This window comes from Poecilia reticulata, chromosome 2 (genome assembly GCF_904066995.2).
Source record: "Poecilia reticulata chromosome 2, P_reticulata-male-v2, whole genome shotgun sequence".
Taxonomy (NCBI): Eukaryota; Metazoa; Chordata; class Actinopteri; order Cyprinodontiformes; family Poeciliidae; genus Poecilia; species Poecilia reticulata.
In genome coordinates, this window is record NC_088831.1 from 22,173,516 (window position 1) to 22,187,874 (window position 14,359).

The 14,359-nt window shown below is 38.6% G+C and overlaps 1 protein-coding gene across 1 annotated transcript in view; it reads right to left on the reverse strand.

The window, feature by feature from the left end:
* The window catches only part of slc49a4 (solute carrier family 49 member 4), a 51,928-nt gene extending 37,571 nt beyond the window's left edge, over positions 1 to 14,357 (reverse strand). The window contains exons 1-2 of the mRNA XM_008432446.2: positions 13,936 to 14,357; positions 9,202 to 9,295 (exon numbers count right to left, since the gene is read on the reverse strand). Of these exons, the coding sequence (XP_008430668.2) occupies positions 9,202 to 9,295; positions 13,936 to 14,233 (392 nt within the window). The 5' untranslated portion in view covers positions 14,234 to 14,357. The remainder of the gene's footprint in view (positions 1 to 9,201; positions 9,296 to 13,935) is intronic.
* Between the last annotated feature and the right edge of the window lie 2 nt (positions 14,358 to 14,359).

Genomic DNA, 14,359 nt, shown 5'->3' on the forward strand with positions numbered 1-14,359 from the left:
CGTTAAGTCTATATATCAGGGATTTATACATTCTGCTTTGGGCAACCACTGAGCGAAAAGACATAGTCTCATTCAATTTCTATAAATCTCACAACTATAAAAGAGAGTTTTTACTACCAGTATTGGCCCCGTGATAATTCATGTAGCTCCAGTCCCAGAACTCGCACTTCTACCCTCGCTCCGCCCTTCAAATGCACGTTCATGTTAGTGTGTCCCAGTTTTCCTCATCCGCCTTTTGCCCCGCCCCTTTTGGGTCCTATTTCCACACTTATGCTAAGCCCACATCCAGGAGGACTTTGGTGAAGTATATTACCCACAATTTATCACTGCACGTGACATTTTGAATTAAAAGGTGGAAATTTGGCCATGTTCACTACAAAAAAAAAAAATTAGTTTTCAATGTGAAGCATTGAAATGTTGTTTCACTCTATCGTACCTTTGTGAATTTGCATCAATTCTACCAATTTGAAGCAAATTTCAGACTCTAAAGAAAAGCAGACTTGTCATTGGCTAGTAAAAGCCTCATCTTCACATTCCTACTAATCGTTCTAATACTAATTAAATGTCACACATAAAGTTGCACTAAAATAAAGCATCAGGAGGCTCCATTTTGTTCAGAGCTGTCATTATGACAAGTCTGGGTTCACACTGAGCAGAAACATATCCTCACCATCTGATCTCAGTGACCTGCATGTTCAGACAGGAACATATTCCACTTTCATCTGATTCACATCATTTGCTAAATTACTATTATTATTTTTCAGGTTTTATGTTTCTCAACAGTCTGTCTAACTTTTGAGGTATCTTGCAGATTTAAGCCTGTAAACTGTGAATTGTAAATTTGTAGAATATTGTGTGTTACTGTGTTAGCACGCAGAACGCTACATTTGCTGAAATATCTGAATTTATTTTTTTCTCCATATTTCAAACTTGCTTGAATGTCTGGTGACGAAGGTCTATTGCTCTTCACAAACTAGTCATGAAAAGATAAAGGATTGGAAGGATATCCTAGCATTCAGCACAACCAAAGTGAGCAAACCTTCGTCGGTGTAGACCGAGCACCGGCTTAATGTATGATGGTATTAAGTAGCATTATTATAGCGTTTTCCCACCACCTGCAGATAGCACTTGAAGGAAGTTTGATGGTAGTTGACCATATTTTTGGGTTGTATGTTGTCTCTGAGGTGTGAGGTTGATATCTGATTTTTTTTTTTTCCTGACCTCTCCAAAAGCATCTGTCTGACTGAGCTGGTGATCAAATTAGACAAGCGGGGCTATATGATCCTTAAAAATTAGATGCTTTAGCCTTTAGCATCCTCAAACACCTGTATGTAATATTGCAAATTTGTTAGGTGTATTTATAGTTTTAAGAGTTTTTTTTTTATTGAAACTCGGTTATGGTTTGGAATTTGTTGCATTGTGTTGCACATTATCAAGATGTGACTTGAAAGACCACATCAGACCCACCAAAAGCGTCAAAATTACACATTTATACAGACAAAAAATATGTTAAAGTTAAAAAAGCATGCCTGTTAAATTGCTGGTGAAGTTTGAAAGTTTTAAAGAGGAGCAGTAAAGACCAAGAGTGGGACGAGTGGAAAAGTAAGGGCCACAGAGTAATCGAGGAGGTTCTGGTGAGTGGGTTGGGATGTCAGGGGGTCTAAGATGTGGGAAGAAGATATAGGGTGAATAAGTTTCTCTCCTAACAGTCTGCCTCTGACCACAGCTCTTTATGGTCTGCTGTGACACATTCATCTGTGGTGCCTAGAAGCTGCGGACAGTAATGGTAGAAAGAGCTCAAATAATTGCATGTGAAACGAAGTGTACATTTTGCAGACGATTTCGTCAGGTGTCACGGCTAAATGTTGCTGTCATCAACTCCGCTTCACCCTCTGCCCCTCTATGAAGTGGGGGCTCAGCCGAAGTGAATATAAGGGTTTGAATGTTGCACCACTGCGCCGCAACTTTGACATCTGAAATGGCGGATCGGTAGCTATTTAGGTATTTGCATCTCTAAAAACAACAACTACAACAAGATGTTGATTTTAAATATACAACATAGGTATTTTTGCTTTACAAAATCAAATGTTCAACTGAGTTTTGTTGTGACTTGCTAAGTGCAAACCATTGACTTCTTTTAATAGCTGATTGATTGGTTCATCATTAATAATAAAGTTATTACATTCACAGAACACTTGTAGTAAAGCTAGGCACATTTTCTGCAGCAATCTAGTAAAGACGTTAATGGGCAAAAACTAAGTCAGAAAATCTATTAAAAATTTACATCATCATTGCTTTAAGATAATTTTACTATTTATTACAGTTCATATTGCTGAAAAAGTATTAACCTTCTATTTATGAAACGAGACGCAGTTTGTAAAAGAAGGACAGTTGGGGGCATTAAGTTGATGGAGGACACACTTTGCTCTCTGTCTGTAACTTTCCTGACTGTGTTACTTAACGCTCTCAGTGTGTAAAAGCTAAAAGTCCAAGGTCCCCACCTGAGCCACTTTGTCCCACTCAAGACTGCTGAGTGGCTGCTTTGAAATGCTTCGAACAAAGCTGTTTCAGGACTCTGAACCAACGACCAGCTGCCTTGCACAGTTTCTTTTTGCTGTTGTAAATTCAACAGGCAGAGCAGACTTGGCTTTTCGTGAGGGAGCAACAAACGCATTGGAAATGTGGAGAGGCCAGTTCAATCAGAGCTCACACAGCCTCACCAAAAATAAGGTGTTTTGTTAAGAACAACAGAACCGACTGACTCTTCAGAACCAGAACCAGAACCAGAACCTGAACTCACTTCTCTTTCGTCCTTGATTGATTTTCCAGTGCTGGAAAGTGCATCACCTTTTTCTTTCCATCACGATTCAGACATAAACCTCTTTGATTTATGCTGCTAATGATTTTAAACCTAATGGATTGTCTTTATCTTTACCTCCAAGCCTTTGAAATAAAGAAAGAAAGATACTCCAGGTAAAATAAGGTAACATCTGTTCATACCAATGTGATGCACTTTCTGTTTTGATAAATCTTACGGTTAGATTGGTTTGGATTATTCTAAACTACTTTTTCTCAGTCTGGGAATTTTTCCAGTTAGATTTAGATTCATTTTTGTATTACTGTATCAAACTTGTGTGACGTGAAGTTTGCATCAGAAAGCCTCATCTTGTGGGGTTCCTCAAGCTTCAGTTCTGGGCCCTAGTCTTTTCCTACTCTGCGTGCATCCACTGGTCCATCTAGCTCCACTGTTTTTTGTTTTTTTTTATATCGGTTATTCTGAGTTTCCTAAATTGTCTAAGTTAATTTAGTGCCTGTTGGAGTTCCAAAAAAAATGGGTTTAATGGCCATTTTCTCCAGCTAAATGAATATAAAACAGAGCCATTGATCCAGCAATATCTCAGTTTTATAGGCTCCTCTGTTAAACCGTGCCTCAGTAATTTGGACAAGCCAATTGCTGCACTGGATGTTTAAGTCAGAGGATTTATCACCGCAATCTGTGACACCAACACCTAGGAATCCTCTCCCTCTGTCAATTAAAAAGCAGCCGAGGTCGTCTTCTTCACACAATGATTTCATTAGAACAGCAATTCTTTCATTTAGTGTCATTTTAGACTCTTGTCTAAATTTTTATTATCTTTTTCTATTCTTTATCCTATAGTGAACATAAATACACGTTGCTTATATTCAGTTACATAGTATTTCTATTTAATGGAGACTGACATTTGCTGCGAACCGGCATTACATAAATGAACTGAATTATTTCCTCTTGTTTTTCTGCATATATCTTTTAACAATACGATTACTTGCCAAACAGCTAATCCATTAAAAAAATTAGATTATTTACAAAGTGGAGATAGAGCAAAAAGAACAAACAGCTAACCAACTTGGAAAAAACAAAAAAGAAGAGCATTCAGGACCTCAGAGATTGTGAAATCTTTTTTAGTTTGGTCCCTTGCTGTCTATTAAATCACAGGAAGAATGTGATCACAAAAATGTCTCCGAAATGACAGTAGATGAAGAAAAATGGTGACAAACAAGACGAATTAGAGGTCAGCTGAGGACGCCCTGCTGTTGGAGGGAAGGAAGAGGGGAGAAATGGAGTAGCCATTTCAAAAAGTGACGATTAATCACAGTCGATGAACCCTGTCAGGCCGAATTTGATTGAGAACGAGACTCAGAAGAAACCTGCCCCACTGCAAAATCGGCCCGACTGCTTCTGGTCCGTAAGAGCTTATGGACCCAATTCAGAAAAAAAACAAATGAACAAAAAAAAAACAAAAGGCCAACACAGTTCTCCTGCGGAAAACGGCATTGCAGCAATCATGGGTAATATAAGAGCCTCCTGCGAGAGCGGCGGAAAGAGGCCTGACGGCCAATCAGACAGTCTGTGAGGGGAAGGGGAATCCACCTGGTTTACGCTAATCACACAGCTGTTCTGTATGTTAATGCCAGACAGATAGATGGAGCGAGACTGGAAATGGCAAGACAATGAGCAAACGTCTGCAAACGAAGGAGACAAAGAAGGTTGAAAAGGCTGACCTTTTTCATCTGAGTGTAAGAACAGACCACAGACCATGGTCTAATCAGTGACCACTGATGCAAACCCTGAATCTTATTCGAAATTCAAAAAACCCCAAATACATTCAGCTTGGTTATCGAAGATCTTTTTAAGCAGCTCCGCATTCACACACACACACACACACACACACACACACACACAGACACACACGCACACACAAGAGAGAAAGGAAGTCAGACCGGTCAGCGTCCTTCCTTTGATTCCCTAGAAACATTCCTATAAACATGAAACAAAAAGGCAAATCAAAAGGTAAATCACAAAGAGAAGGGCCTAGCCTATCAAACATGAAAAGATGTCTGGAACAAACAAGAGCTGCAGGAGGGCGGGGGGTTTGAGGGAACATTACTGTTTCTAAACTACAATACTGATCACAGAAACGGGAAAAGTCCCTGCTGGGATTCGACTGATCATGTAACGCTCTTGATTTAAAACTCATTCACAATTTGTAGGCCAGCCAGTTTCAGCCATTTGAATGTTTAATGTCTATTTTTCCCCTCCATCACATAATCAAAGTCATTTCAGCTCCATATGTCTGATACAAAACAAGTGGCGGCTACAGGAGAGGCAGCAGACTCCACAGCGACACAACAAAGCAAAGACAAATCCCCGCCAATGCTAATGCAAGGGAAAGACTGACACCTACTGGTGGTCCGTGGAGCTGCAGCACACTCTGGCTTTTCTTATTCCCTCCGAGAATGCAGTAGGTCATCCATTAAAACATGGCTTCACAGGCTCTGACCTATTACATTTATTATGCAAATGAATCTGAAACGTGTCACACTAACATTTGCGGTGTGATTAATGTAATCTCGGCTTTCACCGGGCTTTCTTGTTTTTCCCCTTTGAAGGAAAACTCCAAAAGAGCTGAAGGTCACGGCTGCGCAGGGCAACTCCTGCCAAAGGAAACAGCAGGCGGCCGTGGCTGCGCGCTATTGAGCCTCGGCTCGTCAGATGCCAGTGGATGATGTATGGTGTTGTGTAGCTGGACTCAGATAAGGTGAGACGTAAGCATGCTGCGCTGAAGACGAAGGAAAAAAATAAAAAGTTTTAGCTTGTGTTGAAATTTTGTGAAGATCCAGCTCTGCGTGCAGCCAAAAGGAGAACGTGCTGGCTGAGCGCGGTTTCTATACAATTCATTTCCTCTTTATAAGTCATCCACTTCAGTTTCAAAGTTTAAAAAACATGCGAGCAGAAAAATGTTGAGCTGTTCCACTCCAATCAACGTGAGAAAAGTAGAGCATTGTTACATTTTTGATAGTTTTCTGAGGGGGGGGGTTTATGGTCCAGGTGCAGTAATGAAAATATCGTTGGCCTGCTCATTCTCAATTTAATTCAATTAAATTAAAATACTTCAGGTAAATGCTTTTGTTGCTCATTTTTGAAGATTCTTAAAGGATTTCTTGTAGATGGTGGCGGCTGTGAGCAGCTGTAGCAGTCTGTATCACATGGAATCTCAACAAGCTTCTGACTGAAGATACAGTTGATGTAAAACAGTCTGACGAGGAAAAAGTTTCATTTTGTGAAGAATTATTTTAAGCGAATATAACAGATACGCCTGTCAACATGTCAATAAACAATATAATCCGATAAATAAATATTAATTTAATATATAAAAATAAATATATTCACATTGAAATGTCACCTGAGTTACTGCATTTTAAATGTTTCTTTTAAAGAATTTATTAGAAGCAATATTTTGTATAGAGAGTGGCGCTGAAATGAGCTGTTTTGTTTTTTACACAGCAAATTCCTTCACAGCTTTCTTACCAAATCCCCAATGAGACACAAAGTGAGATATTACGTATTAGCGCTTAATAGGACAGATTTAAAAACTGATATGACTCATTTAACAGAAACAATTTTCTGCAGGCTTCATTTGGGATATCCTGCCTCCTGGTGGAGCGCAAAGGAAATTATCCACGCACTAAGAATGCATTCTTGAAACAGCTTAATAATCGAAATGAACTTTTCGGAGAACTTGTGTTCTGTGAAAGAGAAGCCTTGAGCTTACAAAGACAACTAAAAAAAATGAAATAAAAAGTTTGCTTCTGTTTTTTTTTTGCCATCTTATATGAAAGGAGAGTTGTGCTTAAGAGACAAGCAGTTTGCTGTCAGAATTAAGTTGCGGCTGCGTTTCTCTACATTGAGGAATACCGAATGAAAAGTTTGGCCGGGATACGTTAACAAAATATTCATTCATAAGATGAAAAACGCAATATGTGAAATACCATTTAGAATTAAACTACCACTAAAATCCTATTCACTGACAGCATAGCAGGGATAATTCAATACCTAATTAGTAACGACCCTGGCTTTATTTATAACACATTTTAAACACCACAAAGGACCAAAGTGCAGTATATAGTAAACACACAGAAGAAAATACATAAGACTAGTGTAAGAGGAAACTAAAAAGATAAAACAAGACAGAAAGAGAGTGAGATTAGTATCAAAGACCCGAACAAAAGATTTGAGAAGTGGTTTAAAAACAGACAGAGAAAAGCCTTTTCTAAATTACAGGGGTATGTAACAATATATCACAAATATATCTAGACTACAGAATCACTGTGTGCAATGTTTGTATCGCAAAGGTCTGTTTGTGAGCAGCAATTGTTTTATGATCTATTCCAAGGGTTATAAACTTGCATTTTTCATGTAACATTGAGTCCGTTGGTTAGAGTTCCACAACAGCAGCGGAAAAAAAAGATATTACCCAGAATGCTAAAGGTCAAAGAGTGAAGGATTTACAGATGAAAAACAGAGGAAAGAGGAAAATGGGGAACATACAGTGGTTGATGTTGGCATCGAAATAGTTACCAGTATTAACCATTGCTAGACTCTCCAGTATCAAGAAGCCCTACTGGTAATCCATTCCACATCCAAAAAGGAACAGTCGGCTCTGCTCAGTTTATAGGCTTTCCCAGTAGATACTGGTACAAGCTACCAGAAACGACTTTAATATTGACTGGTCAACACTAAAGTCAAACTGGAAATGCAATGTCAGAAGACTGCCGGTTGCTGATTGGCTAAAGGAGAAGCTTCAAGCACTCTGCTGTACTTTGTTTATCAAGGAAATGTGGTTTTCCTGCTCAACTTGTTGCGAGTTTGCTGACGTTTTGCGACTATCAGGGTTTGCTGAAGCTCAAATCAAGTCAAGTTTGTACATTTGCACATTTCAGCAACAAGGCGGCTCAAAGTTCTTTAAGTCATAAAAACATCACGTTGTCACCAATTACAAAACAAGCAATAAACATTACATTTAGTCAAACACCAACATCCAAATCATCAAGCAAATATACATCAAACATGATGATCGATGTTGGTTTACAGTCTAGATTTAAAGGAAATCAGGGTTTTGTAGTTTTCTGGAAGTTTGTTCCAGATTTGTGGTGCATAGAAGCTGAATGCTGCTTCTTTGGTTCTGGTTCTGGAGATGCAGAGCAAAACCAGAAGACCTGAGAGGTCTGGAAGGTTGATAGAACCACAACAGATCTGTAATGTATGTTGGTGCTAAGCCGGCCAGTGATTTATAGACTAACAGAAGCATTTTCTGTGATTGAGTTGTGCAGATGCTGCTGCAGTAATCAATGGGACTGAAGATAAATACATGGATGAGTTTCTCTAGATCTCGCCGAGACATTAGTCCTCTAATCCTGGAAATTTCCTTCAGGTGATAGAAGGCCGACTTTGTAATTGTCTCTATATGGCTCTGAAGGTTCAGGTCAGATTTCAGACCTGATTAGCTTCTGGCTGTAATAGCAGAAGCTGCGTGCTGTACTCCAGCTCGATCCTCTTTGGGTAAAAAAACAAACAAAAATAATTTCAGAACTGTAAAAAAAAAGTGATTATTCGCTGCAGCTGTTATTTCTAACAGGAAGTTTAACTTCAGTGTGATTAATTCAATGCTAGCTGTACTTGACCCAGGTTAGCAAAATTTCACAAATTGATGAGAACATGTTCAGAATTAGAAATGTTCTTTGGCTTAAAGTCCCTTTGTCACTGTGCTTTTATTGTACCCATCAACTTTAGTACCAAGAATTTCAAAGAAAAAAAAAAAGCTGTGGTAATATTTTTGCCATGTTGCCTAGTGATACTGGTACAAAAAATAACAAAATCAACTTAAGAGCCATTGAGTCAGATGAGTGAGTTTGGAAGAGTCCACACTTTATCCTTCCTGGAAGGGAGAATAAAGAGACAAATCACTCTAAACCTCATCTGACCTCGCCTACTTAACTTAGGATACCAATTGACGGAAGTACTGACAAACATGATTACTGTACATTAAACATAAAAGAACAAATCAGACAAATGTGACCTAATGGGTTCATGTTCAGATTTTGTGCTTTAAATTAAATTAGAAAATTAATTTAGCATAAATGCCTCAAATTTCTAATTAAACTGAAATACTATCAGACTCGTCAGACAAGAAGAGGTCCTAACTTTGCCATGCTGGTCTCTTTTTCCGTCATATTTTCAGCTTAGCCGTGAAAATATGTCAAACGCATCTAGTTCCGAAATGACCGCATTGCAGTTTGCAAGTCGCTCCGTGTCTCGTTTTCACCCTCAGCATCATGTTTGCCCTCCAAGACCATCTGCTTCCATAATGCATGCAGGACTCTTACCACCGTCTGAGGTGCAGGTCCGTCAGCGGGATGCTTCGCATGGCCGATCCCAGCAGCATGAAGAAGGCCGAGAGCAGGAGGGACGCCCGTAATCCTGGACAGCAAAAGGCACAGACGTTAACGAAGATGACAAATAGACGGGAAGAACTGGCTGCAACTAAAACGAGTGAGAGAGGTTTATTTTATAACGACACCGTGTTCACAATTTGTCCTGATCCACATTTCTGTGTCACATGATTCTGCTGCAACCTATGAAAGTATTCCTCACTTCCTGTAGCGCGAGATCAGACTTTTAGTTCAATCAATCAGCACAACTGGTTAATTATTGAAAAACCACTTTCCTCTGTTTCAGGTTTCCATTTATTATTTCACCTAATCTTACTTACAGAAATGCACTGCTGAGTAAATGTATTCATACCTTCCTGAATTGTTCAATGTTGTAGAATGTCCCAGTCAAAGTCTAGATCCCAATCTAATTGAGAATATGCAGAAAGATTTGCTGCATGCAACACTTTTCACATTTTTATTTGTGAAAAGAAACAAAAATACAACTTTTTTCTTGTTGCTTCAAAATTATGAATCTCTTTGTGTTTATCTATCACACAAAATCTCAACAAAGTGCTTTGAAGTCTGTGCCTATACTGTGACAAAATGCAAAAAGTTACCACAGTATGATTAATTTAAAGGCACTGCATGTCAACCCTAACTAAAGTTGGATGAAAAACAATGGTTGCAGTTTTTTCTTCTTTTAAAATGAGTTTCAACAAAAGTGAAACTCTGTATGTCGGGTTTAGAAGAGTGAGGCCTCATAATTATATCACCTGAACATTTCATGTATATCAACAAAAAACTCTTAGTGCCTTGTTAAAGATTGCCTGAGTTACATCAATACCACGAATGAAACTTTGAGAGAGTTTGTCACTCTTAGCCTTGAGGATATGTAAGCTACACATTACAGTTGGCCTATTTCGAGGTGAACCATAATTTCCTAGATCTCTGGCCTGTAATAAAACAGAAGGGGTCAGATAAGCTGGGTAATCAGTAACTAGTAAATGGGGGCTTTGGTTCTGATTTGTACCTCTTCTCAACATTACTTCAGTTTTCTACCGGGCGCATTGCCTTATCTTCTGGATCTGTGCAACAACTTGATTCCTTTGTGTTTCAGCCTCTGTGTTGCAAATTTGCAGCCTGCCTTGGAATACTGTCTTGCAGCAGGTTTTTTAAAAGCTGCAGCTGTTTTAAAGTTTAGCCTCCCATTTGACTTCCAGCAGGAGCGCCTAGCTAATTTTGTGATTGTGACTCAATTTTTGTGCTTTCTCTAATGTACATACTGTTTTATACTTTGCGTTGTTTGCCAAGTTTGAACTGGTGTAGCTGCTACATTAGATGTTACAGTGCTGCCAGTGTCCTCTGACCTCAGCAGGTAGAGTACTGTCAACCGTGCCAAATGTGGGCATCTGCTCCAGTGAACACTGTCCAAAACGGTAATGAACTATGGCCGTCAAGAGAATCGAAATGCATTTCTGACCCTGAAAGTAATATCCAACAAAGACTGCATACAAAAACAGTAGTGTGTAATAACATATTTGAGCCCACTGGTTATCAGATGCCATTATTTTTGCGACATGTTGTGTTGTGAGGTTGAAATGAAATTGTTCTACTCTCACAGGCCTGGCTTGGGACTCATTCTTGACACATATTCCTGCACCACTGCTTTATTTTTTTGTTTAGTTGTTCAAAAATTTGTTGTGGATGCAGTTACTGCATGGACAAGTGCTGAACGGGAGTGATAATTTTGTGAGATTGACGATCGAGCGATACTTACGCGAGAAACCAATCTTATCGGCAGCATTATTCTCTGCTCCTTATGTGGGTCAGTAGACCAGCTACAGTATACAGTATTGCAAGCTGATATAGTGACCCATAAAGCTTTATCTCATTAATAGACGTGGTGTAGAAGTTGTTCAAAGGCTGTTAGCTGTCTGAGGTTCAATTACAAGTCAAGAAACTTATGACTAAAAAACTAGCTAAAGATCTTGTCAAGATGTTTCTTGTGAGAAAAAGCTTCAAATAAGATGTATTTCATCCAAAAAAGAAAGAAAAAAAAAAAAAAACGATTATTGGTCATTAATTTTAAGGGGAAGCTATAATATGCATACACATTTTAATGTTTGTTTTTCAAACACTTCAAAACCAACCATTTCACCTTTTCAGATGAAAGAAATTTGTTTTTTTTCATTAAGTGTAATTAAAATTCAATATAATTGAGTTATGCAGCCAGAACAAAAAAATAAATAAATAAAAGATTTATCGGGAACCAAATGTCAGCACATCCAAAAATGAAAAGAATCATTTAAAAACGTACACATGGCATTATTGCTCAAGGCTTTTCATCGTTCTTCTTTACAAATGTTTGCAGAAGCAGATATTTTGAGAGGCTGCTGCACCGTCATCATCTGACTGATTCCATGTTAACAGGTAACCACGGTTACTTCCACTTCCTCCCTTCATCACCACTTAAGTGTAGCGAGGTCAAGAATTTAAAACTCTAGAAAATAATTTATTTTTAATTTAGGTTATCAGAAATATATATTTTTTAATGCTTCATAATATTTTAGTTGCTCCTCTCTCAACTTTTTAAATTTGTTTTATGATGCAAACTTCTCAAAAACATCATTTATAGAAATCATGGAGAGCACCTTTAAGCAAAAATTTACATACTTTTCATTAATATTTCTGTTTGTAAAAGTAGTTGGAATGCTGTAATATTCTAGTGTTAAATGTCAATTTTCCACTTACAGGTAATGGAAAACATATCATAATTAACAGAAATAAAAGCTTTCAAACATCCATCTGTGTCTACGTAATGGGTGTACAGTTTCTAAAATAAATGGGCTTTTCAGTAATATTCTAATTTTCTGACTCGATCTGTAGTAAAGTGTTTCTGCCTAGAGATTAAAGATAAATCCTTCGTCCACAGTGACCAGCCTTTTATATGAAAGTCTTCTATTAAAACCGGCGGACGCACTCTGATCTAAAACTCAATGAAAGAACGTGAGCAACAGTTATCAGCAGATAGAAACGGTTTTATAGCCAACATGTGCTTCAGAGAAGACTGTGAAATGCTAATAATATTACAAGTAAAATGTTGGGATCAGAATTTTGGAAAGTACTCTCCATCACCAAACAATTATACCCTCAAAGCATCTTTTATAACGCTGACGCTTCTGTGACTGGATTTCTCTTTAAATGGCGACACCTGCCTGGTTGTTCACAAGCAGTTTCTACCTCCGAGTAAGCGGGAGTTCTCAGCAGGGAGCCAGAGCCTTTCCCCCACTGATTCGTGTCTCTGCATGTGGATGTCAACATGTGCATGTATGCAGCACAGAAATCCATGAAGGCAGACAAGGTTTAAACCTGTAGCGACCGCTCTTGTAAACCAAATTAGACCATGTGACAACGCAATTTGAGAAAACAGGACATCTTGTTCTTATTTTTTACATTTTTTTTTAGGTTTTATAAGTCTGTGGGAGCAGCTTTACATTGACTCACTGCTATGAATTTCCTAACATTTATGTAAAGAAGGAGAAATGCCGACTGAAACCAACTTTGGCGCAGATAAAAACAGAACTCCCAAAATGCTGATGACGAATCAGGATCACAAGACTGTCAGAATTATTCCGCTCAGGTTTTTGCATGTTTACAATCAAGATAATGAAACGCAGCACTTTGTCAGACAAAACTACTTACTAACTCAGTGTGGAGGACATTACACACTTTGTGTCAGGTGATGCAGTCTGAACTGGTTAGGTGGGGCCCACTCTGACTCAGAGGCTTAAGTCGAGTTCTTCAACTTCCTCACAATAAATCGAAAGCGCTTCCCGAAATATTCAGGAATTTCTCAATGCTGATGTCAGTGACGACTGAAGTTTTAAAATGCAAACATGTTCTAATAGTGTTTATGTTCATATGGCTCCAACTTCATCTGTAAACTTACCAAAGGGAACAATTGAATAATTAATTTACCATTTGTTCAAATTACAGTTTTGATGTGGGCTCTTTACCCAGGGCAGCACAGCTTTAGGGGGCCGCAAACGAAGACTTATCTTGCTTATTTACATGTCCTGTCAATGGAAAATGGACACCCCCTCACTAATGTGCACAGTTTATATACACTGTAAGAAAATACAAGTGCGCACCAAAGTGTCTAAAGATGCCTCTTATTTACAGTTTGTAATTCAATGCCATGTCGAAAGACTGTGTCACATTTTTGTTTTGCTTGTTGTTTGGCTACATTTTATAAGCTCAAAATCTAAAATGTCTAGGCTGGCTAAACCTGAAATTGATTATTTTACAATGCAAGAATATTTTAAAGTGTAGGGGAGAATATATCATTTTATTTTTAGTATTTAACCTGTGATCAGATCTTTGAACAACTGAGTGAAATCAATTTGTAAAAATTAGCAAAAAATAATTTTTGTCAACATTTTGTTCAAAGCTAACAATCCTCATACAAAGACTAAGTAAATGTATTCATATCTTAATAAAAAATAAAAACGGTAATCATGTGGTCTTTAAAACGCGGCAATGTCTGATTTTCGTCACCCAAATTTTTGAGAGTTTTCATTATCGAAACTTCGATAATCTATGTGTCACAGTATTGACCAGGGTGAAGGGCCAAACAGTAACATAATGTCTACACAGGACACGTTGTACCAAATTAGAACAACTCACCTTTTTTGTCCATTAACCACATAAACAGCAAAAAGGGAAAGAACCCAACCGGGCCCCACAGAACCAAAACTGCGATGTCAGACTTGGTGAACCCGTAAGCCTTTACAGCCGAGTTCTGAATGGGTCCCCAGAAGTTCCAGACCATCCCTTGCATGAGTCCCAGCAGGGAAAACAGGGTCAAAACCAGCCATCTTCTGCCATACACTCGGCTGTTTACAGGCAGGCTGTTAGTAGTCCCAGCGGAAGTCGGAGCAATTAGCGGCTCCCTTTCTGCCTCGGTGCTCGAAGCGGCACCCATAGTAGCCGCTCGGTTGTCAGTGTAGTCCGAAAGCTAACTTTTACGTCTGTGTTTGAAGGACAGCAGAAGTACTGCTCAGCTACTGTCGTGTACAAAATAATAACAGCCAAGCCGACAGCCCCCTTT